This window comes from Astyanax mexicanus, chromosome 3, assembly GCF_023375975.1.
Source record: "Astyanax mexicanus isolate ESR-SI-001 chromosome 3, AstMex3_surface, whole genome shotgun sequence".
Taxonomy (NCBI): Eukaryota; Metazoa; Chordata; class Actinopteri; order Characiformes; family Acestrorhamphidae; genus Astyanax; species Astyanax mexicanus.
The window spans coordinates 30,186,980-30,213,116 of record NC_064410.1 but is presented as its reverse complement, the minus strand read 5'-3'; the positions used below and the strand labels follow the sequence as shown (position 1 = coordinate 30,213,116).

General features: G+C 37.3%; 1 protein-coding gene across 4 annotated transcripts in view; it reads right to left on the bottom strand.

Moving 5' to 3' along the window:
- The window catches only part of fam131ba (family with sequence similarity 131 member Ba), a 66,101-nt gene that overhangs the window by 23,254 nt on the left and 16,710 nt on the right, over window positions 1-26,137 (bottom strand). For 2 of the 4 annotated variants that reach the window (XM_022666140.2, XM_022666141.2), the window contains exons 2-3: window positions 10,765-10,802; window positions 1,529-1,564 (exon numbers count right to left, since the gene is read on the bottom strand). In XM_022666140.2, coding sequence (XP_022521861.2) covers window positions 1,529-1,564; window positions 10,765-10,802 — 74 coding nt within the window. The remainder of the gene's footprint in view (window positions 1-1,528; window positions 1,565-10,764; window positions 10,803-26,137) is intronic. The other 2 variants (XM_022666142.2, XM_049476305.1) reach the window with 1 other exon arrangement.

Sequence of the window (26,137 nt, the reverse complement as noted above, 5' to 3'; positions counted from 1 at the left end):
AAATTGATAATGTGCTAGCACACATAAGCAACAGCTCACAGCCAAATACGAACAAGCTCTTTTTCAGGTTGACTGACAAAGAGGTGCTCCCCGCTGCCAAACAACAATTTACCAGTTGTGGTTGTTATCAAACAAACCATCTTACGTGTTTAATTCAATCAAAAATGTCAACACTGTTAACGACGACAGAAAGTAAACAGATTACTGCCTAGCTATTATGTTACTGCTAGTGTTTTTTTTTATCCTTAGTCATGTTAGCATGTTTAGTCAAGCTACTTTAATAATCTTCAACTGCTTATCAGTGGTTGTAGAACTTTGGGTACTTTATTTGTTGCTGTGTCCTTACATTTAACAGCTCAGGCTGGCACGCTGTTAATCGTCATTTAAAAAAAAGTTTTGCACATGTTTGTGGTTCATTTTAGTATCCAGAAACAGCACTTTGAAAAGTTAATGGTGGTTATTGGCAATAGGAATTTGTGCTTGTAAACAATCTAAAAGAATCTGTTTAGGAGAACACACGCGTTTGGTTGCTGAACTTCTCTGTGGACTAGGGAGAACCGAGAAACAGCAAGTCTGAATCAATTTCCATGCCATTTATCTACTCACACAAATGGAAACAAATAAAGCCCTCAGCATCACATATCATGCTTGGTTTCAGTTTACAGATAGTTAGCTGTTTCCTAACGTATCTTTTCACAAACTGGCTATTTTTAGGATGAAAGATCCAAAATGTAACCTACAGGGCTGGAGCAGTTAGCATTAACTAGCTAGCTGAGCTAAATTAGCCTATGTTTTTGTTTGTTTACCAAAAGTCTGACAGACTTTGTGTGTGTGTGTAAACGAAATGACATGTGACTTGAATAGAACTGCATAGGTAATATTATGATTAGAAAAACACTATTAAGGTAGCTTTAGGACTAATGTTGCACTGCTAATGTGATTAGCTAGTTAGCTAACTAGCTAGCCAGCTAATTAACTAACTATAAAAGCACTGCAGAAATAAACTGAATGCAGCTTAAATAAAATGATAAGAGCTAGCACTACGGAGGTAATGTGTTGTGATTTGTTGTGGTTTATTCAACCATACAGAATCAGTGTTTTAAAGGCTTAAGGAAGCTTCACTTGATGTAAAAGTTCTGTACCAAGTTATAGATACTTCTCACTGACACAACTATTTAACAAAAGTTATTTTTCTATGGTATTTCTCAAAACACTCCAGCACTAACCCTTATATTTGAGAGGTAAATACAGCTTTACACATTATTTTGTCAGATGCTATACTTTCTCACTGTATATCTTATAAATAAGCTCATTGCACATTCCCCAATGTGTTTGTATTGTATTTCTCAGTGCCTGGCATTTGTTCAAGTACCTCCAGAAGAAATTTTATGATTCACAAAAGAATGATATTTATATTGATGAAGCTTTTATGAGCACTTGCTAGGAAACAAAAGGACAAAAGAGTCACGAAGACCGAACAAAAAGAAAGCAGATGGGTGGTGAATATATAATTCAGATCCTCACTTACATTGATTCCTTCCCAGGAAAACTCGGCACGTCCTTGCTGAGGAGACGGTGGGCAACGAGAGGAGACGGAGGAGATGATGTCAGAGGCACCGTGACATGATAGAAGAACGGAGTGAGAGATTTCAGTTAATACAGTGAAAATAGGGAAGAATATTGAAGATAGCTGTAACTTAACTCTAAATGACTGAAACTGGTATGCTGAAACTTGGCCACTGGTGTTCTAATATAAAGAATTTCTTTAAAAAAAGTTCACGTTTTGCTTTGGAAATAGTCAACATTAAACCAGATTTACTATGTTTTAGTGTGGGTAATTAACACCATGTTTAATTTAGTGATGTTACAAAACAGAGCAAAGATCTAGCTAATACAAGAATTTGTTATAGAAGCCTGCCTCCATAATTTGTTTTTATTTTTATTCTTTTGCAGAAGATCTATAGGTAACTTAACCATATATGCTCACAGATTTTAATCGGTAACTACATGCAAAGCAGAGCACTGGCTGAGGAAAAGCTAGAATACACCAGTGGTGGAGTTTAAGAGTTTTGTTATGAATACTGAATAATCAATTATTTGTTGATTAATTCACTTGAATAATGAAAAATCAAAACACTGTCTTGTTGGCCTGTTTTAGCCTTTGCCCTTTTCTCTAATTTGTATTCTAATAATACTGTCTTTGAATAGTGTTATATTTTTATATTTTTTATTTAATGTAATAAAAACTGGTAGAAATTGAGGAGAAATAAAGGAATCTCATAATATGAGCTACAGATTAATAAATAATACAAGTGCAAAGACATTATAGACAAACAGTTAACTGGAAGAGAACTGTTTTTTCTGTGGTTTGGTAGCATCTTCGTTGTAAGATAACTGGTTTTACTTGACCACTTTGGTACTTATCTTCAGTACTAAGGTTGCTTTGGTAAGAAATGTACAAAAAGAGACCACTGAGTTTTGCTGATTTTCCCAAATTTAAAACCTCTGAAATATAATCAAGAGGAATATGGATGACCACAAGCCATCAAAGCAAGCTGAACTGCTTGAATTTTTGCACCAGGAGTGGCATAAAGCAGTGTGTAAGACTGGTGGAGGAGAACATGCCAAGATGCATGAAAACTCCCCTAAATATTGATTTCTGAACTCTTACAACTTTATAAAAATATATTGTTTTCTTTGCATTATTTAAGGTTTGAAAGCTCTGAATCTTTTTGCTATTTTAGACATTTCTCATTTTCTGCAAATAAATGCTCTAAATGACAATATTATTATTTGGAATTCGGGAGAAATGCTTTCTGTAGTTTTTAGAATAAAACAACATTGTTCGTTTTACTCAAACATAAACCTATAAATAGCAAAATCAGAGAAACTTATTCAGAAATTGAAGTGGTCTCTTAATTTTTTCAGAGCTATACATGAGCTTGCTGACAATACAAAGCCATTTTGATTGACTTATGGAAGAAAGCACACTGTTAATCACGACTACAACATTATTGCCACTGAGGTTTATGAATCTGGCATTTGGGTTTTGACAAATTTTGGCCAATGAAAAGACATGAAATAGACCAATTCTCCTATTTTAAGTGAATGTTTAGGTGAACAATTTTTAGCAAAAGAGAAAAGGTAGAGAACATTAGAATATTATAGACAGAGAGGCATTCAAGCTACAAAAAGATGATTTATGGTACAATCATTTAGCATATGCATATATACATTAAAGCAAAGGCTATAAGCTTGAAAACAAGGTCAAATGTCTGGGGGGGTTCTTGAGGAAAGAACTGGACAAATACTGTACAACTTCAAGGCAACAGCAGCGAGGCTGAAGTGGCTTTACTTTGGAGTGCTGCCCTAGCATCAATACGAGATGACAACCTAAACAAACAGTTAGCTATCGATTGCTTATATATTTGTACCTCCAGCAGCGGAAAAAACACTGTTGCCAGTAGAAACAGCAAGAGCCTCTCAGTGTTCATTAGGATGGATCGATAGGAAAGGTCAAACAGAGGTCAGCTTCACAGCAGCAGAGGTGTGGATAAGGCACTCACTCTGAACATGGTCAGATTCTCAGGGTCCATCGATCAGACGCTTTATTTCATCTTTAGCCCTGACACTGCTTTCCTGTAACATATAAATTTGCCTTGAACCCTAAAAGTCCTCAGAGGCATTACAGCCCAACAGTGCCGTACTAATAATTACTGCAGCTGCCCAGAGGGAACAGTGAGCAGAACATTTACAGCAGAGCATTAGTACAGCCTACACGTAATGCAATTCATGCTAAGGTTACAAAAAAGAAAAATGCGTGGTCACGGCAGCAACGGAGCAAGCAATGATTTATTGCATTATTATTATTTTTTGTTTAGTGCACATATTTGTAAGGAAGGTAAAGGGACATGAAGTCAAGCCTCCTTGGAATTTACTTACAATTGCTAACATGGCAGTGACTCAACTGGACAAGCAAAAAACTGCATATCGCATTGCATTGATAGTTTTTGCATTGGTAGATTTCTAGCTATCCCTTTACACACTTCACACTTAAGATATAAATGACTGTTTTATTGCTGACTACTTTTTAAATAAGACACAGCACACAACAGCCAAAACCCAAGAACGTAGATTAGCATTATAGTTACACTAATAAATAAAGACCATTTATTTCTGAATTTAAAAGACCACAGTAAACAACATCCAATCAATATAGAGACAGTCTTATGTCAGTCTTATGTAAAAAATTATAAAAAGTATATATGTTTAAATGAGTCTCAGTAAATAAACCAATCAGAGTAGTAATAATTTTCATAATTTAGATATATCTGACACACAGTGGGGTAAAGCCACCAGAGAGGTCTGTAATTTTCATCATTGGTACACTTCAACTACGAGAGACCAAATGGAGAAGCAAATTCCAGGAAATCACATTGTAGGGATTTTAAATAATTTATTTGTAAATTACGGTGGAAAATATGTTTTTGGTCAGTAACAAAAGTTTAACTTAATACTTTTTTTTTTACATAACCGTGCCTTGAACCCCAACATAACTTAACCACCAAACCATCACTTCTTTAAACTGTGCCATATCTTTATTTTTTAGCTCCACTTATCATATATATTATTCTGCTTTAAATCTCTCAGCTCGTCCAATATCTTTAAGTGCGTCATAGAAACAATCTCTCACCAAGAGGTACACTACCCCAAAAGTAACCTTTTTATAAATGCACCTTTATTTATAGGAACATGCTCTGTTGTGGGAAGATCCATTGTCTAATCAGACCACACCTGTAGCCATTTACATATCTGCCTGTGAAAACTGCTAAGTTTTGCAGCAATTTGATGTGCATTGTTTTGTTGGTCAGTAAGTTTACACAGATTTAGGATAATTTTGCAAACGGAGGCTGAAGCCAGCAGTGGCAACCAATACAATTCCAAGCTTTATAGGATTCTACTAGTTATTATTTAAAGAAACACATGGGCATGCTCTAGCCAGACCCCACTTTTCTTTCTGGAGACTTTAAGATGTTTTATATCAGCTATAGACTGTGCAATGTCCCACATACACAAAGACAAACACTAATCTAAGTTACTAATCTGAGCCCCTTGTTTTTCTCTATTCTTGCTGCTACAAATCTTCTGCCTCAGCAGCAGCCATTGATGACATCACTCGCTGGCACTTTATCTTTCGCAGCAGCCACTTGGAAGGGTATCAGGATCCAAAATGGCAGATTTTGAGCCAATCTCATCTATGTGTGAGGGAGCCAATGGAGCCTGGAGCTGTTGCCCTTGTGCAGGGAAGGTAGAGAGGTGGCGGAGAAGGAAGATGGATGGGCTTGTGTCTCCCAGGAGAGAACAGACCGTTTATATGGCTGTACTGTACTGTAATGGAGGGCCTCTGGAGGCCGGCTCCTGTGGCCTTGGTAAAACATTCAATTGTCTTCCTCCCCTGGAGAAGTATTGCTGCATGTTATCTAGGTGTTGGCTGGTAAATGGTGCAGGTGATTTGTTTGATATTGACTGGTAAATTTTAGCTTCACTAGCCTACGTATTTTTCTGACTTCTGCATATTACCAATAAAAATGTACAGAAAAGAGATTATTGCCTTGCACGAAAAACAACAAAGCCAATGAATGTCTTCCCAGTAGGACAGTGATCATAAGCAATTATTAAAGTCCAATCATACCACTAAGGACAGGTTTTAGAAGTAGTCTTGGAGTTTCTGTGGCTGTCACAGTCGCCTGACTTGAACCACATAGAAAATCTTTGGCGGGATGTGAGGAAGACGTTTCAGCAGCAGCAAACCCAAGAAAATGAGTGAACTGGAGGCCATTACCCATGAGAAATAGTTTAAGGTGCATCTTATTTGCAGGAAGTCACAACAGAAAAAGGACTGTCTACTGAGTACTTAAGATGTTTGTTATGAGTGGAAGTGTGAGTCTGTCAATAAAGGGTCATTTCTTCTTAAATTTGGAGAAACAACTTGATTTTGACTGATATCTGATAAAATTTGATCAACTTTTCCATCACTGTATGATGCATAAATGAATCCTAAATTAATGTGTTGCCTGCCAAGTTGTACATTTTATACAGATTGTACCAGTTTAACCTAAACGCAAACTATGCAAGTTGCACAGGGTCCCTTAACAGCAGAAGTCAGGGGCTGAGAAACAAACAACAACAAAAAAAAATCAATGCCAACAAGATGTAGACAGCTAACTATAGGATTTATTGCACTACAGCACAGTCTCCATGCATCTATATTAGATTTGTAGTAATATAAAATGGTTTTGGAATTACAGTCACTTTAACATAGTCACAGAACGTTACAGGTTCAAGGAAAATTAAAGATGATTTTTTTTATACTTGGAAGCAAATCTTTTGCAGTCAATGAGTGCCTGAAATCTGGAACTGCTGGACACCACCTAAAATGTTGAATATCCTACCTTAAGATGCTTTTCCATGCCTTAACAGCAGTTTTAATTTCAGGTACTGCTTATTTATGGGTGTTTCTTTCAGTTTTGTGTTCAGTAAGTATAATGCATGCTCAGTTGGGTTGAGGTCAGGTGACTGACTTTAAAAGAACATTCTGTCTCTTTGCCATAAAAAGTTCTTGGGAGGATTTTATGATACATTTTGGTTCATTATCCAGCTGTACTGTAGATTCAATCTAACCAGAAAGTCAAGCTCTGTACATTTTAGAATTCAACCTGCTACTTCTGTCAGCAGTCACATCATCAGTAAGCACCAGAGACCCAGTTCTGTTGGAGGCCACGCATGCCCTACTATAACTGTGCCTTGACCCTGTTTGACAGATGATTCTTTGTGGTGAGCTTTGAGTCAAGAACCCTTTATTTCCTTCTCTATACTGTTGGTTATATTGTCCAAAAAATGTAGGAAGGCTTTTTGTTTTCTAGCAGTCTAATCTGGCCTTTCTGTTTTTTTAAACCTTTAACTTCAGCTGTTTGGTAGGGCACATTTAAGACACTATGTTTTATTAAAAAAGACAAAGTACTATAAGCTTCAGCGCTAGCTCTAGCAGGAAATTCCAATGCTCAACACTCATCATATCTCAACCAATCACCAGGTTCTACCTGTTCTTATAAGACCTCCCCTTATGCTCTTTTGTTTGCTGCATCGACAATTCAGTCACATCTTTATTGCTTTATTTTAAATGGAAGCAGAGGCAAAGTTTTACACATAGCCTATACTGATCTTTCCATTACGCAGAAAAATGGCTAATCAATGCTAAAGTCCTTACCAAATAGGGTGAATGGAGCTAAATGACTAAAAAGGGTAATAAAATATCTGTCTTGTCTTTCAGGCAAGAATTATTTGGCATTACATAAAAATCAATGGCAACTTCCAAGATCAATAAAAGCATCTATTTGTGAGAACTGATGTCTTGCATAAATGTAAGTTTAAAAAATATATTATAGTAGTAAAATTGGGACCAAGACACTGAATAATGTTTCAAATGAGGGGTTTGTTCGAATGCTCAATATGAAGTCATTGATTTCAGAGACACTCTGGAGAAAAGAGCCCCAAAAGGACATAAGGGATACAAACTTGCAGTTTTTTTATAAGGGTGAAACAAAAAACTCAACAATTAACAATTAACATAATTCAAGAATATGAGAAACTATCATAATTTGAAATATGACATTCAGGACTCTGTACAGGATCACCCTGAACAAACAACCAGACAATGTAACAAGCAATCAAACCAAGCTGAACTGCTTTACTTTTGGCACCAGGAGTAAAGGCATAAAGTTATCCAAAAGCAGTATGTAAGACTGGTAGAGGAAAACATACCAAGATGCATGAAAACTGTAATTAAAAGTCAGGGTTATTCCACCAAATATTGATTTCTGAACTCTTAAAACTTTATGAACATTAACTTGTTTTCTTTGCATTGTTTGATACGGAGTCCCTAAAGGGACGTGGTGTTTCTTTTTTTTTTTACATAGAAAGTGGTGAGCACCACTTACTAAGTCGTGAGAACCACATACTAAGTCGTGAGAATGACTTACTAAGTCGTGAGCACCACATACTAAGTCGTGAGCACCACATACTAAGTCGTGAGCACCAGATAATGGTAGCTAGCAAGCTATAGTTTAAACTGGCACATGTTCCACAGTGTAATGTGATTAACTATCTAGGTTAGCTAATATTATCTATATTTCAGTGGGAAATGTTTTAGCTAACATTAGCTTGGTTAGCTAATATTAACTACTTTATTTCAATGTGAAATGTTTTAGCTAACATTAGCTTGGTTAGCTAATATTAACTACTTTATTTCAATGTGAAATGTTTTAGCTAGGGTTAGCTAACGTTAGCTAAACGTTAGCTAAAACATTTCCCACTGAAATAAAGTAGTTAATATTAGCTAACCAAGCTAACGTAATCTAAAACATTCCTCACTGAAATAAAGTAGTTACCATTAGCTAACCAAGCTAATGTTAGCTAAAACATTCCTCACTGAAATAAAGTAGTTACCATTAGCTAACCAAGCTAATGTTAGCTAAAACATTCCTCACTGAAATAAAGTAGTTACCATAAGCTAACCAAGCTAACGTTAGATAAAACATTTCACAATGAAATATAGATAACATTAGCTAATCTAGCTAGTTAATCACATTACACTGTGGAACATATGCCAGTTTAAACTATAGCTTGCTAGCTACTATTATCTGGTGCTCACGACTGAGTATGTGGTGCTCACAACTTAGTATGTGGTGCTCACGACTTAGCATGTGGTGCTCACGACTTAGCATGTGGTGCTCACGACTTAGTAAGTCGTGCTCACGACTTAGTATGTGGTGTTCACGACTTAGTAAGTCGTGCTCACGACTTAGTATGTGGTGTTCACGACTTAGTATGTGGTGCTCACGACTTAGTAAGCGGTGCTCACCACTTTCTCCGTAGTTTGACGTCTGAAGCTCTGCATCTTTTTTTATTTCAGCCATTTTTCATCTTCTGCAAATTAATGCTCTAAATGACAATATTTTTATTTGGAATTTGGGAGAAATGTTGTCTGTAGTTTATAGAATAAAACAACAATGTTCATTTTACTCAAACATATACCTATAAACAGAGAAACTGATTGTCTCTTATATGTTTTCAGAGCTGTATCTTCCACAGTTGCCACTGCTCCACTGGACCAGTCCAACACCCTGGACCAGTACAACTAGCCTTCAAATGTGTGCATGAAGTATACGGTGTACACTAACTGTCTAGTCACTCACGGCCCAATCATGTGTGCATTTAATCAGTGCATGCAGGCTGGTGTCCATAGCAACAGTAATATTAAAACTATGAGGGACATCTGCTGAACTACAAATCCCTCCTGATATGAGCAAACTGAATGCAGTGAGAGAGATTAGATAACCTTCAATAAAGACTCACCAAATGGCTGAGAACTCTAAACTAGGAAAAGTAGGATCTATAATAGTGAGCAAGTACAATTGAATTATATACATATACACACACACACACTGCGGCACCCACCACGGTTCAGTATGTATCCTGAGCAGAGTAATAAATCCCGGGTTTGCAGCTAAACAGGGTTTCAGGTTTTGTGACCTTGCCAGGCTGTGTGTACGTGTGTATAAGCTATGCTTAGTGAGTCACTGCTTAATGAATCAATTGCTCCTTGATTTATGTAGCAACTCAATGAGATGTTCTGCCTCAATTGCTAATAAAAGAGCTTCTTGTTTTCCATCCAAGATTACTTCCCAGTTCTTCTAAGCTGACACCACAATAGATACACAGTCAGGGTCTTTAGTAGGTTGGACAGTGACAGAAATGTTGTAATTGGGTATGTACATCTTCAATCTGAAACTAAGGAATAAAGATTGAAGTGTAAAGCAACAACTTGTAAGTTGTAAGTCACAGAGACAGCTCTGGTGAGAACATATAATAACATTAAGCATGTGGTACAGTACTCTTAAAATGTGCATTGTGGTGTGGTGTCCTATTATTTTTATTTATCTTGTCAGAAGTGAATGATTAGATAAAGACTGAGTTTTCTGTTGTGATACCCCCATGTTCACAGTAGCTCTTGTATCAGTGCCATTAGCAGTACTGCAGTGGCTCAGGTAACAAGTAAAAGCTGTCAGAAAGAAACATGGCTACTTTGTTTTAAGACTGAGAATGAGTTCTCTTTCTAAATGTAAAAGATCTTTGCAGCCTTTTTTCACTTTTATAGAGAGGTTCTCACTTACACTTATTCCAGAAAATGGTGAAATGTTTTTTCCTGTACTCAAAGCTTGGAATACTGTCATTAGCTTTTCTTTTGTATTGTATATGTCAATATATATATTTAATGTATATATATATATGTATGTGTGAGTTTTAGAATGATGGTATGGTCGTCTGAAAACAGTAAAACAGTGTTTAATATGTATGTATACTATGCAAATTCTCAATTACACTTTGAAAGTCTAATCAGGGAAAGTAGTTCTTAGTTACCTATTTGGCAACCATTTTACTAACATGCTAGCATTGTGTAGCATGGCGACTGATCAATAAAATCACCATTGTGGATCCAGTGGACACCTTGTAGTATGCTCTACTTTACAAAATGCTAACAGGACCTTGTTAACTTTATTTAATTAGCAGCTTATAAGTTTGGCAGTGAAATATGGACAATCTTCAAAATGTAATTGGCCAGATCGAAGCTAAACTATAACATACTACAATACGTGAAGTTTAAAAAGCCTAAGCAAATGGAAATTGTTTAAGAGGATTTCTTACCTGCTCTCCATCTTTCCTCACGGGAACTGCGTCTGCCGCTGGAAGACAAAGAGGGGGAAGGGGAAGATGAATTAGGAGGACAAGCTTACATAACCTCTCTGACTCAAGCTAAGTTGAGCTGACAGGCTCACGCTGCAATTTTGCTGACATTCACACAAAGAGCTAAAATTAGGTTAATTATCTTCGCCAAACTGCCAGCCCTCCGAGAGGAATGAGGTTTCTGACATCACGGTAAAATATATCGGGCCAGGGTAGAAATGATGAAAAGATTAGGCAATTAGACTGACTGACATGATTAGTTTCAAGAGATACTGAGTGAGAACTTAGCAAAATGATTCTGAGATTAAAGAAGAATTTCACATCCTGTGTGGTCCTGGGAATTATTTACAAGTGGTTGCTTTTACCAACAGCAAAACGAGAAGAAACCTATCAACACAGCGTGCTCTCAAAGTCAGCCTGAATGACAAACGTATTGCGACACAGATTTTGGCAGAATTTCTGACTGATATGCATATGAATTTGTCACATGCCATTAGCGAGTTCTCACAATCATGACAGGGTGGACACGTTGTGATGCTCTAGTGGTGCTGCTATTTGAATAATGCAACAGCTGTTCGATCCGTTCAGTTTTACTGCTAAACCTTACTGTGATTATATTCTGCAAAATATATCACTGATGCTTTTTTATATTTTTGTATTCTGGAAGAGAATTATTTTAATTATAAACTTCAGTTAATATAAAAACACCAACTGCACATTTCAGCAATCAGTAAGAGGCTTCTCAAGAATAAGGGTTCATAAACTTTTTAACCAATACATTTCCATTACTTTTCCATTTCTTTTAGGCATATTTAAAAAATTTTAATGACCATACGATCTTTAAAACATCAGTGCAGACATGGACAAAAAAACTAAAAATCAACTAAAACTATAATTGCTAAGGAATGTTAACACAATCTTTAATAATAATAAAATGTGTGTCATATCCTGAAAGCTCCTTAGTGTATGGCTATATTACTGAGCTAAATCTGAGCTGATGATTTTTAGCTCAAAATTGCTTTTCTCAGTCGATAAATGGAAACACATTTTTTGACTGCAAATTTCCATGACTTCACCAAAACTTTCTGGGTATTTTTATTTTTTCAAAACTTATCCAGCCCTGGGAATTGTTTTTTTCAAACTACATGACTGTTCCAGGTTTTTCATGACCATATGAACCCTGCGAGAGAGACATACATTGAAATGTCAAAACTCAGGGGACAAGAACTAGTACCATGTTTCATGTTTTTTGTCATGTCCATGTACCAGTGGAAGCTAAAAAACAACGCATTGACCTGTGTGACAATCAGTAATAAATGCGAGCATGTGTGTGAAATGTCTACAGGGGTCAAATTTCCAAACACTGGATAGAGTTTTCAGCCCCACCAGATGCAAAGCTCATGCTCATGGGTTGCCAGATTGACACACAGTGACAAGCGAAGATGATATATATACACGACTGCAATGTCCAAAATGCTCGTCTCTACTACGCTAGTGGCAGTGGTAAATTACTATGGTGAGCAACCTTACTGAAGGTCAGTGATTACCTGTTCAGCAAAAAAAAAAAGCTTAAACATACTGGACAGTGTTTAAAACAATTGAATAATATGATTTAAAAATGATTACCATATAATCTTACAATAATTTAGAAACAAAAAGTTGTTAATCAGTAGAAAAAAAATGTAAAATTAACTTATGTAATCAATTGTTAAAAAAACAAATGAAAATATGCTTCCCTTCCATTCCCTCTCTCCCTCTCAATTTCTCTTTCTCTAAAACTAATGTGGACCTATCTGAACGCTTAATTGCTGTTCTGAGTCTGTGTGTGTGTGTGTGTGTGTATGTGTGTGTGTGTTAATTGCTGGGCTCTTTCTCTGTAAGTACAGTGGAGCCTCTGAGCCTCAATCAGCTTCTTTCACCCTGGAGAGAAAGAGAGAGCACCGAGCTCAGGAGAAGAGGAATGAAGAACCAAGTGAAGAATGAACCACAGACAGTCAGATGGGTAATGGGTGCAGAAACGTGAACAACGAGCGAGGACAGCAGTGCATCTGTCAGCTCCTTACAGAACACAATCTGACTCGCCCTCTTTCTCTCTCTCTCTCTCTCTCTCTCTCTTTCTTTCTCTCTCTCTCTCTCTCTCTTTCTTTCTCTCTCTCTCTCTCTCTTTCTCTCTCTCTCACTCACACTCTCGGGCAGCTTTGTGTGTGTTTGTGTAGAGTATTTAACTTTGACAAAGACTGTTTAGCCAAAGAACTGCCAAATACAGCAGATTAGCTGAATAGATGGCTGTTGTTGCTGATGATGACACACATTTTATCAGTGTGATATCAGTGATAACAGTTTGGAAGCTCTGGACATAAAGACAATATAAAGTCTTTTGAGGTTCTTGCCTTTGTGTAACAAGAAGTCCAGAATTATGAATTGAGACGATTTTATATAAATATAGATATATAATAAATAACCACACATAATCTGTGCACTGGTAATTCTAGAGAATAATATTAAATATTCTTGCACTATTGGGTGAGTCAGTACTCTGTTTGCCTCGTACGGCTTTATCATATTGGATTTCCTGAAAAGATCTAACAAGATCTCATTGGTGTTTAAAGACTACACTTTATGTAAACACATGCACTTTCTGAACATAAACACATTTTACTTTATTACTTTATGAGCAGTACAGCATCTTCAATATTTTTTGCCATTTTCCAACAAAAAAGAAGAAACAGATTTTAAATATACTGACAGCTGTCAGTATTCAACTGACGTTGAATAAACGTTGAATAAACGCTGAATCAACGTTGATCAACGTTGATGTTAAGGTTGAATCTACGTTGATTCTGAAAAGTGAATCAACATTGATATATTTGTTCAACCTTTGAAAAACCATAGCTCACTTTTTCATTCCTTCATGCAATAGTTTTTTAAAAATTATATGGTGATGAAATGTAAAATGCTGATTCAAAAGGAAGAAGGTTGAGGACATTATGTTGATTCAATGTTAACATTTCAACGTTAACACAACAATTTAACATTAAATGTTGATTCAATAAAAAAACTCTGGTTTTTGATCACAGTTTTTTATGCATCTTGGCATGTTCTCCATCTATCTTCCTCTTGATTATATTTCAGAGGTTTTCAATTTGGTAAAATCAAAGGAACTAATCATTTTTAAGTGGTCTATTATTTTGTTTCAAGAAATTTATTTCATATGTTCTATAAAACAAATATGTTTTCTTCATAGTTTGGATAACTTTAGTATTAATCTACAAAATTTAAGGCGTGTCTGAACTTTAAAATAGTTTAAAAAAGTTCAACTGTGTATAAACTGGGTATGAACATAAAGTTTAATTCCATTGCAGAAACTACTTATTTGTGTGTTATTTTTTGGCATTAAATGTAATACTTCGCTTGTTCTTGATAGCAAACTTGTGGTATCTGGTAAAAACCTAATATCAAGGTGTTTCATCCATTTATTATACATTTTAGCATTACAAAAAGATCTAAGGTGACTTACTTCAACACTGTTTACACGTATTCATTGTGTTCCCTATAAAGAACAGAAGAAGAGAGAGGAGGAGAGAAGGGAAAAATACAAAGAGAAAACGTGTAGTGAAGAAAACAGCATCTTGGTAGGTCTGAGAAAACACTGCGTTCCTCATGCGAGGCATGTGCCGTGTTCCTGCGTGCCGAGGCAGAATGCAGGATAGCCATGTGCCACTGCCAGGAACCACATGGAAGAACAAATGGGCCACATGACAATTGGACCTGACACATCTTGTGGCCCAGAATGCACGGGAGCCATCCTCCACCTTTGTGCCACAGCCCTGCGGCAAAGGAGCGTGAGAGAGAGAGAGAGAGAGAGAGAGAGAGAGCAAGGGGAATGTCTCTCACAGGCAGGAATGTGTCACACACTGAAGCTCACAGTGACTCTGATTAAGAGCGAAGTCCAAGAGGCTGACTCACCTCCAGCACAGAGAAAGCCAGCAAACACGGAGGCAAACAGAGGGGCATGTTCTAACCGTACTGAAGCAGAGGTGAGATATACAACAGAAATGAGAGTGAAGGCAGGAAAAAAATGCATGGATGAAGATGTATACAGTCACACTACAGACGATTGCTGACTGTCACCTCTGCCTTGTCCTGTCATGAAAAGGGACCACCACTAATACGACACTCGTCAAAGCTGTTCCTAAAAAAACCTAGGCCTAGCTTTCCAGTTGACTATTGTCAAATCTCCTTAGCCGGCTGTGTGGACAAAGTGTATAAAGGGATCGTAAGAGATGTTCTTTTGGAGGACACAGCTTCCAAAGTTGCCCCTTACCAGCAGGTTCCTATGACAACAAGATCAACTGTGACTTTCCTGATTCAGATTCTGCAAAGCTGGCATTAAGCAATTAATAAATCAACCCAAGATGGATGTTCATGCAGAGTTTGTTGATTTCTCATGTGCATCTAATACAATAAAGCACTGTTAGTTGTTTCATACACTCGCCAATAAGGTCATCAGACGTCCATTGGTTCACTGTCACCTAATTTTAAAACGGTTCAACGCATTTCCACCAACAAAAGTAGGTTCCAGAACCACAGCAGGAACCGTAGAATATATACTATATATTATATAATATAATATAATTTGGGTAGTGGATCATTTCAGCACTACAGTGCCACTGGCATGGTGGTAGTATGTTTGTGCATGTTGTGCTGGTATGTGTGGATCAGACACAGCAGTGCTGCTGGAGTTTTTAAACCCCGTGTGCACTCACTGTCCACTATTAGATACTCCTGCCTAGCTGGCCGACCTGGTCTTTATCAGTGGTCACTGGATGATGCTGCCAACTGGATGCTGTTGGCTGAATGTTTCTGGTTGGAGTATTATTCTCAGTTTAACATTAACACCATAGTGTTTAAAAACTCCAGCAGCACTGCTGTGTTTGATCCACACATACCAGAACAACATACACAAACTTGTACACAAACCACCATGTCAGTGGCACTGCCGTGATGAAATGCTCCACTACCCAAATCATACCTGCTATACGTGGGGTCCTGTGGGGTCCAGACCATTTAAGAACAGGGTGAAAGGAGGATAATAATATTAAGGCATGCAGAGAAACAGGAGGACTACAATCTGTAATATAGAACTACAAAGTGTTCCTGTATAATCCATAGAGCTTACAATGAGTGTAGAAGCAGGAACGATGTTGCTGTAATATTTCTATTATATTTATGTATAAATATGTACAGAATAATATTAAGCAGCACTCACTATTCAGCTTGGATGTTTGTGTAATTTAATTAATTTACTCTACAAATAGCTGTTTTTAATCTGTGCATGTGCTGTTTTGATATGTTTGTATGCTTTAAAATGAGTCCAACACTTAACATTTCTGCAGACACTAGTGCGGAAGTGTAGAATAGTAACAGCTATGATGAATGTGTTTACATTTTGCAGGCCATACTGAGTGCTGTATGCTGTAGGAATAAAGACACAGACTACAAGAACATCTAACATTATTACCAACAAAGATACACACTCTATTTGTACAGGCATGTAGGAATTTCTGAGTTTTATGTAGGAAACTTGCACTGGAACATCTCCACAAATTCAAGATTAACTTGGAGAATCTGAAATGTTAACAGTAGTAAAAGCAGTAGTATTATACTATATCTCCATATTTGTTGATTGTTAGTTTTCTTACATAATTTGCTTTACACTGTTTCTAACATTCTTAATAAATGGACCAATAGTAAACACATGCACTTTCTAAACATAAATACATTTTTAATCCACTCTTTTTTCTTCATGAGCAGTACAGCATCTTCAATATTGTTTGCCATTGTCCACCAAAAAAGAAGAAACAGATAACGTCAACATTGATGTTATGGTTGAATCAACATTGATATAGCAACGTTGTTTCAACTTCATCCGGTCAACCTTTAATAAACCATAGCTCACTTTTTCATTCCTCCATCCAACCGTTTTTACAAATGATATGGTGATGAAATGTAAAATGCTGACTCAAAAGGAAGAAGGTTGAGGACATTATGTTGATTCAATGTTAACATTTCAACATCAGCACAACAATTTAACATTAAATGTTGGTTCAATATTTGGTGGAATAACCCTGGTTTTTGATCACAGTTTTTATGCATCTTGGCATGTTCTCCTCCACTAGTCTTATACACTGCTTTTGGATAACTTTATGCTGCTTTACTCCTGGTGCAAAAATTCAAGCAGTTCAGCTTGGTTTGATGGCTTGTGATCATCCATCCTCCTCTTGATTACATTCTAGAAGTTTTCAATTTGGTAAAATCAAAGAAACTAATAGAAATTCTCCAAAATGACCTGAAGTAAACGCTTTTTACATTGATTTTCCTTGAGAGGTAAGATGGTTTCTCTCTCTCTTATAAAGTTGCTGTTTTTAAAACACTTGTTTTTTATTGACAGCGATAAAATTAAATCATAATGGCATAATCTAAATTGTACTGCTACTGCCATCAAGATATGCTGGGAAGAAATGCTCCTAAAAATGAATTTAAACTACAGATTTTAAAGATTAAAAAAACATAATAAACCAACAAACAAACAAACCAAATAAATAAATAAGAAATAAATAAAGTATTTTGCTGAGTGTTATCAAAAGGTGCTTCAAAAAGAAGAAAAGAAAGAAGAAACTGTTTTTTCTGGGACCAAATGGCCAAACCAGGCGTCATTTATTAGCCTTTATTTTGAGGTTATGGAAAGCTAATGTTTTAAGCTTTAAAAGCTACAATGACCAATTTTCACACCTTGTCCGTTACACATTACAATACTCACATAATCACTGTTATTTATTGGTGTGTATTTGTGCAGTTTGCACTGACATTTAATCACTGAGGAAACATCACAAACCCATCTGTCAGTCAACATAAGGCATATGTGTTGGTGTGCAGGAGTTAATCATTCAAATGCCAATATTTTCTTGTTGCTCTGGAATTATGATAGAAAAAAGCAATAGCAATTATCCCAAAGGCCACTATTTGTCATGTAGCAAATGGCACCACAGAAGCAGCCCAGTACAAGCACAAAGAGCTAAAAAGCTACACCAGTAAGACTTCTTTAATAAAGCCAGTGTTTATATATCGAACCAAGACAGGTCACCCCAGAGAGAAAGAGAGATGCTATGCTAGATTGGATTTGGAATCCTTCAGTACATCAATTTTAAAATACATCAATCAGTGCTTTCAAATTAACTCCACAAAGAGTTAAGTCTGATCAGACATTACATAATGTATGGATTTTAGACTGGCCTTGGGGATCCTGATGAATCATGGTGGACCTTGCATGTAAACGCAGGCTTAAGCTCTGAAAAATTGAGACCACTTAAAAATTATGAGTTTCTTTGATTTTACCAAATTAAAAAACCTCTGGAATATAATCAAGAAGAAGATCACAAGCTATTAAACCAAGCTGAACTGCTTGAATTTTTGCACCAGGAGTGGCATAAAGTTATCCAAAAGCAGTGTGTAAGACTGGTGGAGGAGAACATGCCAAGATGCATGAAAACTGTGATTATAAACCAGGGTTATTTCACCAAATATTGATTTCTGAACTCTTAAACCTTTATGAACAATAACCTGTTTTCTTTGCATAATTTGAGGTCTGAAAGTTCTGCATCTTTTTTGTTATTTCAGCCATTTTTATTTTCTGCAAATAAATGCTCTAAATGACAATATTTTTATTTGAAATTTTGGAGAAATGTTGTCTGTAGTTTTTAATAATATTTTTAAGAATAAAACGACATGTCTTCAATGGTCATTTCACTCAAACATATACCTATAAATAGCAAAATCTGAGAAACTGATTAATTTTTTCAGAGCTGTATTTAGAATCACACATTACACTGTAAATACAATCAGTGAGATGTGATTCAGACACTATTGAGTTTTAACAAAGTTTACCCAGCATAGCCCAAAATGTTCAAGCCCAGTACTCACAGAACTTCTCTACTAAGTGAGAAAATGTTGTTGCTATCTGCTACTGTGAAGGTCCTTGTGGGAGGTGTTAACCACAGTGTTTTAGCTGCTGGGTAGAGCAATTTAACAGAGGCAAACTGTGCTGAAACACATTTTGTCCTTGCCCAGCTTTAGGCTCAGCGGTATGCACCGTTTTCCGTCTCCTGGCTATGCATCACGGAGGCCATTCATTTCTGTTGTCCAGCACATTCATTACTCAGTTACACAGACAGGTGGACTAAAGCTCTGTTCTAGCAGGATTGATGTTACCCAGGGTGGGAGACCATTTGAACAATTAACAAATACAGCTGTGATCATCATCCACTGTGAATCAGCAATGCTCATAGTTTTTACAGTCTGACTAGACCTTTACTTTTTCCGTCTATCTGATCATACCTATTCATATTACCTCACCTCGTCACCTCAAAGTCTTAAATTTTGCCTTCTAACTACTTAATGTTGCACATATTCGTTTTTTTTTTACTACTACAAAATTAATTATCGTATTTTTCACACTATAAGGCGCTCTTTAAAACTTTTAATTTTCCCAAATATCATCAGTGCACCTTTTAATCCAGTGCTTCTTATGTATACATTTTACCAGTCAAGTTGTAAGAAGCATTAAAGCCACTCAGCTGAAAAACAGCATTATACAGGACTTTCAGTTTAGTTCTCCAGCACCAGGGCTGGAGTAGCATTAGCATTAGCCGCTAACCCCTATTTCCCCATTCAGAGGTGAGTATTATCAGCCTGTAGCCTGCTGCTAACCCCGGCTAGCACTGCTGGAGCAGTATAGCATTACCCACTAATGGTTAGCCACTAATGCTAATGCTCCAGCCTTAGCACTGAAAATTTTTGGGAATCTAAGTTCATTGTAAATAAACTGAAGTGCTTTACTCACCCAAATAAACACTTTTCAGGAGAGAAATCTGAGTGGATTAACATTCAGTACTCGTTTGACTTAAAAAGAAAGTCTTTTTTAATTACGGTTTTGTTTACATTACATTACATTACATTACATTACATTTGGCAGACGCTTTTGTCCAAAGCGACTTACAATAGTCAAGTACAATGTAAAATAGTTTAAAGGTAAAACATCTTTGGATAGGGATAAAAGGAGGGCAAGGGGAATAATAGGATAGAGGAGTGAAGGAGGGGAAGAAGGAAATTAGGTTAGAAGTAGTTAGTGTGTTAGAGGTGTTAAGAGAGTAAGTGCTCTTTGAAGAGCTCTGTCTTCAGGAGTTTCTTAAAGATAGCGAGAGATTCTCCTGATCTGGTAGTGGAAGGTAGTTTGTTCCACCATTGGGGAACTCTGTATGAGAACAGTCTGGATTGCTTTGTGTGAATGTTTGGCAAAGCAAGGCGACGTTCATTGGAGGAGCGCAGCGGCCGGGAGGTAGCGTAAGCCTTCAGGAGCGAGTGCAGATAGGAAAGAGCCTGTTCTGTCATCACCTTGTAGGCGATTGTAAGAGCTTTGAATTTGATGCGAGCATCAACTGGTAGCCAATGGAGCTCAATGAGCAGCGGGGTGACATGTGCCCGTTTTGGCTGGTTGAAGACCAGACGTGCTGCTGCGTTCTGGATCATTTGGAGTGGTTTTACTACACAGGCCGGGAGGCCAGTTAGCAGGGCATTGCAGTAGTCGAGGCGTGAGATGACGACCGCTTGCACCAGGAGTTGGGTGGCCTGTTGTGTCAGGAACGGTCTAATTTTTCGGATGTTATAGAGCGCAAAGCGGCAGGACCGAGCAACTGAGGCCACATGGTGCGTGAAGGAGAGTTGGTCATCAACCAGAACACCCAGGTTCCTAGCAACCTTTGTCGGTGAGAGAGAGAGAGAGAGTCGATACTTATAGAGAAGTTGTGTTGAAAAGATGGTTTTGCTGGTATAACCAGAAGTTCAGTCTTTGAGAGATTTAATTGAAGGTGATGCTCCTTCATCCATGAGGATATGTCAGAGAGACACTGCGATATCCGTGCAGAGATTGAGTGATCTTCAGGTGAGAATGACAGGTATAGCTGGGTGTCATCCGCAAAGCAATGGTAGGAAAATCCGTGTGAGCGGACAACCTGACCAAGAGAGGTGGTGTATATGGAGAAGAGAAGGGGTCCCAGTACCGAACCTTGGGGAACCCCAGTGGATAAGGAGCGGGCTGAGGACAGCTGTCCTTGCCACGACACCTTGAACGAGCGCCCAGTGAGGTACGATCTGAACCATGACAGCACATTGTCTGCGATCCCCATGTTTACTTATCTTAGCTTAACTTAACTTAGTTAACTAATACTGGGACTCATACACACACAACGGTGAGAAGCAGCAGCCAATTGCGCACAGCGCAACCAGAAACTACCGTCTAGCTGGAGGCTCTTTGGCATTTACCCAGGACAGCGAGGCAATCTATATCTGGGCATAGAGATATAACGTTACACACATTGACACACATACATCAGTGCAATTAGAATATCCAATTTCTTTGGACAATTTAGATTACCCAATTTACCTGATCTCCATGTTTTTTGACTGTGGAAGGAAACAGAAGTCCACTTTTCTTTTACTCAAATTTTATAAATAGGACAGTGTGTTTTTATACTATGACAGTTTTCCTGAAATTTCCTAAAGCCTTGAATATATGATATTTTGAATAATATCCCCATATTGTGATATGTATCATATTGGCAAGTTCCTAATAATGCTCAGCCCCCCTGTGTTAGACACTGGTCAGTCCTCTCGGTGTGTGCTCCGGGCTTTAGTGCTGTGTGTGACGCTGAATTGATTATTGAAACCTGACGCTTCTGGACCCTGTCAGAATATTTGGATCACTTGATTCTATTTCTGATGTGTTTACCTTCCTGTTTAGACATTTTTAGACTTCTGTCAATCACCATCTCCCTCTTTTATGTTGCAAACTCTGACATGTGTTTGATGCGAAATCCTGGACATTTGGCATATTTCGTTCTGCAGTGGCAGCTTGTAAGAATTTCTGGAATGCAGGAAAAAGTCATCGTATGCAAATGGCTAAAATGTAGAAGCAATTTGAGCAATGGTCATACTCCTTGTCTTACTTTTTCTAGTGCATCTACATTCTGTCGCCTATTTAATTTATTCCTTCTGTAATATAGTCATTGAGACTGAATTTCACGTGCTATTCACTGTTAGTCATAAAAGTGATATTTTCTAAGCAATCATAACAGTTCGGAAAACAGAATACAACACTGCTATCTAGTGGGCGGGTTTAAACACAACACAAAATGAACCACTGTTTGGTTAATCTTTAAGTAAAAATGTGTACAATGCAAGGCTCTGAGTGATCGAGCAGGCTAAGCGCTGCCACTATGATTGGGAGATTGTTGGTTTGAATCCCATTTATGTAGCTTGCCATCAGCTGCCAGAGCCCTGAGAACGTACAATAGGCTTTGCTCTCTCTGGGTGGGTATATATCGCTCTTTCCTCACATTCCACTCCGAAGGGTGATGTCGCTCAGCACAAGGCGCCTGTGAGCTGATGTATCTGAGCCAAGTTGCTGTGCTTTCCTACGATCGCGCTGTGATGCTACTCAGCAACACTGAATCAGCAGCAGTTCAAAAAGAACCAGTGGCTGACTTCACATGTATCAGAGGAGGCATGTGATAGTCTTCACCCTCCTGGAGTCCTAATGAGTGGGTTGGGTAATTGGCCTTGTAAACTTAGGAGAAAATGGGATAAATATTTGAAATAAATTATTTTTAAAAAAGTATACTGTGCATTTTTGAGAATCTATACAGTATTACAAAACTACATATTGTAAAACATTAATATATCAATACTTTCTTTTAGGGGTGAAGCGATTACTCGAGTAATTCGAGTTACTCGATTTAAAAAAATCATAGAGTAATTTTCTGTGCCTCGAGTGATCGTATATATGTAATTAAAAAACTCAGCGCACTGCAATTCGCGCTCAGCGTTACGTCACCCGAGTACAGGAAGAAGGAGCAGGTGGCGGAGGTTTTAGCTAAGAAGAGGGTATTTTGAAGCGGCGAGGTAAAAGAACGACAACTTGCGAGAATAAAGGGCAAAGGGCAGCATTTCAGGCTGGACAGCGTGTATTCGCTCCTGCCTCCACAACGGCACGTTTTAATGCTGCACCGCCTCAACCGAGGACACGTTAGCGGTGAAGCCGAGAGAAGGTTAATATAACTTATGATAAATAAATGAGATTAACATTAATTTAGCTTAATAACAGAACAACAGCGCTTATTAGGAATACTGTCTAATATGTGTTTAGTTTATAAAAACAGACAATAAAAACTGGACTTAATACAGGCTTTATGTAAGTGAACACAGCGCTGAGGAGTTTATAAACTGATACATGTCCCTGTTTTGGTGAGACGAACTGGCAACATCTCTGCAATTCAGAAGCTAAGATGCACAACATAAAAAATGCCTTTTTATTAATTAATTCCCTACAGTTTTGATACATACAAGAAATCCTTGTTGAAAATAATTTAACTTAATTTATTAAAGTAGTAATTATCAAAGTATTATTACTACTTTATTTATTGTGAATTTAAAAATATAACTTATCTAAAAAAGGAAATCAATTGGTAATTTATTATTAAGTAAAATGTCTTGTTTTCTCTTGTGTATTTTTAATTACTCTTAAAACAAATATGTTTTATCCAATTATTCGATTAATCAAATCGATTTTTCAGTCGAGTACTCGATTATTAAAATAATCAATAGCTGCAGCCCTACTTTCTTTCACCTCTATTAGAATATAAGATATAAGTGCTTTTTCTGAAAGCTATACATATACTAATTATTACATCCCTGATTGAAGACAAAAGGTTTCTGCTCAGTAAGGAAGCTACATATGCACACATAAGCTACATAAGCTTTATTAAGTTTAATAAAACATGTATCTCTAATATTTCATGTTACCCCTGTCTTACCATCTGCTGATAAGGGCAGCACTGGTCAGTTCATGTACAGTTCATCAAGTACAGTGACCCATATATCCTCTCAGATCTAATATTAGCCAGATTATTGGAACATACATCCATTGAAAAGGCAAATAGTGCGAGATAATGTCAACTGTACAATTTTATACCATATAATGCCATTAAATTCTGAATTAAGGATACAGTTGTTGTTATATTGCCCTTTCAAATTATTTACATCTGCTGAATGATAATACTACTAATAATAGTAATAATGATTACAATTACTGTGCAGTGCTGTGTTTAATTCTATAGCTGTCTGTTCCATATAAAAGAGGGAACATCTGTAACAGTAACAGACTGTAAGATCCACCTTTAAACCAACACTGTCAGAACTGACCCACCACTCAAACCTAGATCTAGTATCTGGCCCACTTCTCAGCCACTGTTCCAAGTGGAATGTGGGCATCTGGAAATACCAGACGAGGACAAGGTTTGGGTCATGTCAACACTGCTCTCTGAGATGCATAACCTGTGTGATTTTTCTTTACTTTTTGGCGAATATAGTTACTACATCACTTAAATTAATGCCATTCGTTTAGATTAATTACAGCACATTGTGTAATCAATTACACATTTTTGAATTGCCCAACAGCACTACTAAAAATCAAAAAATCTAAAATATGATGGAATAAATTATAAAAATATAATACAGTAACTTCATAGGGCCCTAGTTAAGTAATATTGTCTTAAAGTTAAAATCTTTAATGAATAAGTTAATTAATTAGACTTATTAAAATTGCAGATAGCGCTACTAAAAACCTGAAAGAAATATAATGGAAAAAACATATAAAAACAGAAAACAAAAAAAAGTAATTTCATAGGGCCCTAGTTAAGGAATATTTAATTAAAGTTATTTTTTTTGTCATTTGGACATTTCAGTTGTTCACTTGTACAAGAATGTCCTGTCCACTTTGTTATTTTGAGTAACCAAACAAATTTTGGATGGCCTTGAAAATAAAACTCTCTTTTATTTTCAAGGAACTGAAGACACTTACTGCATAATCAGCAATTAATAATCTATAATAATAACCTAATATTTTCATATTTTCCCTATATGCAAATTAAGGTAAAGCTTAATATGCCCAACTTGGTAAAATATAATTTTGTTTAAATCGAGTTTTGTGAGCCAAAAGGCACAGTATTCTGATGATGATGCTTTTATTGCCTAGATTTATATTAAAATATGTTTATATAGGGTTCTGAGTAATCCAGCGGGCCAAATCCCGTTCATGTAGTTTAACAATGGCTGCCAGAGCCCTGAGAGAGCACAATTGGCCTTGCTATCTCTGGGTGGGTAGATGTCACTCCAAAGGGTGATGTTGATCAGCACAGGGCGTCTGTGAGCTGATGTATCAGAGCCGAGACGCTGCGCTGTCCTCCGAGTGTGCTGTGATGCTACTCAGCAATGCTGCATCAGCAGCAGCTCGAAAAGAGGTGGTGTCTCTGACTTCACATGTATCGGAGGAAGCATGTGCTGGTCCTCACCCTCCTGGTGTGTTGGGGCATCACTAGGGATAGGGGGAGTCCTAATGATCGAGTTGGGTAATTGGCCTTATAATTCGGGGAGAAAATGGGATAAAAATGAGAAATACTTGAGAAAAATAAAAAAAACCTGTTTATATAAAGTCGTTCATAAAACAGCACCACAAGAAACATTGTTTACATGTTACCCAAAAATACGTAATGGAACCTGTAATCAAAAATGATCACTCTCTCTCACATACTTGGAAAATGACAGGTACTTTAAAGCATTTTTTTAAATAGTGCATTATACGTAGTGAATGATTTAGGATGCAACTGAGCTCTAGAGGATGATCTTGTAACTCACCTTCGGCTCACACACTTATCAATATTCTGTATTCTGATCAACTTCTTGCGACTCACTTTTGCTCCTTCCTTATTCATTTCTCCAATCTAACATCCTGTCTTTCAGTATCAGCTTCTACATCTCTCTCTTTCAGCTTCCCTCCCACTCTCCCTCCTCTGACTCATTCTTTTCAGTCCTCCCCCTCCCTCTCTCTCTCTCTCTCGCTGTCTCTCGGTCCTCTTATACCCCTCCTTGTTTTAGATCAGGCGCTCAATAGAAACATGCCGGTCAATCACAGTATCAAGCAGTCACCTTGGGCCGTGTCAGTCACACTATGTGCTGGATCATGCAATAAGAACCCTCTCACATGCACACACACACACATACACATACACACACAGAGGGGAGTGTGGGGTGATAGGGGTGTATGCATGTATGCTTGGTAAAGAGACAAAGAGAACAAGCAGGGAGAAAAAGAGAGAAAGAGAGAAAAAGAGAGATATCTGTCCGTCCGTTCGTCTGTCCGTCACACTACCTGTATCACACAGTA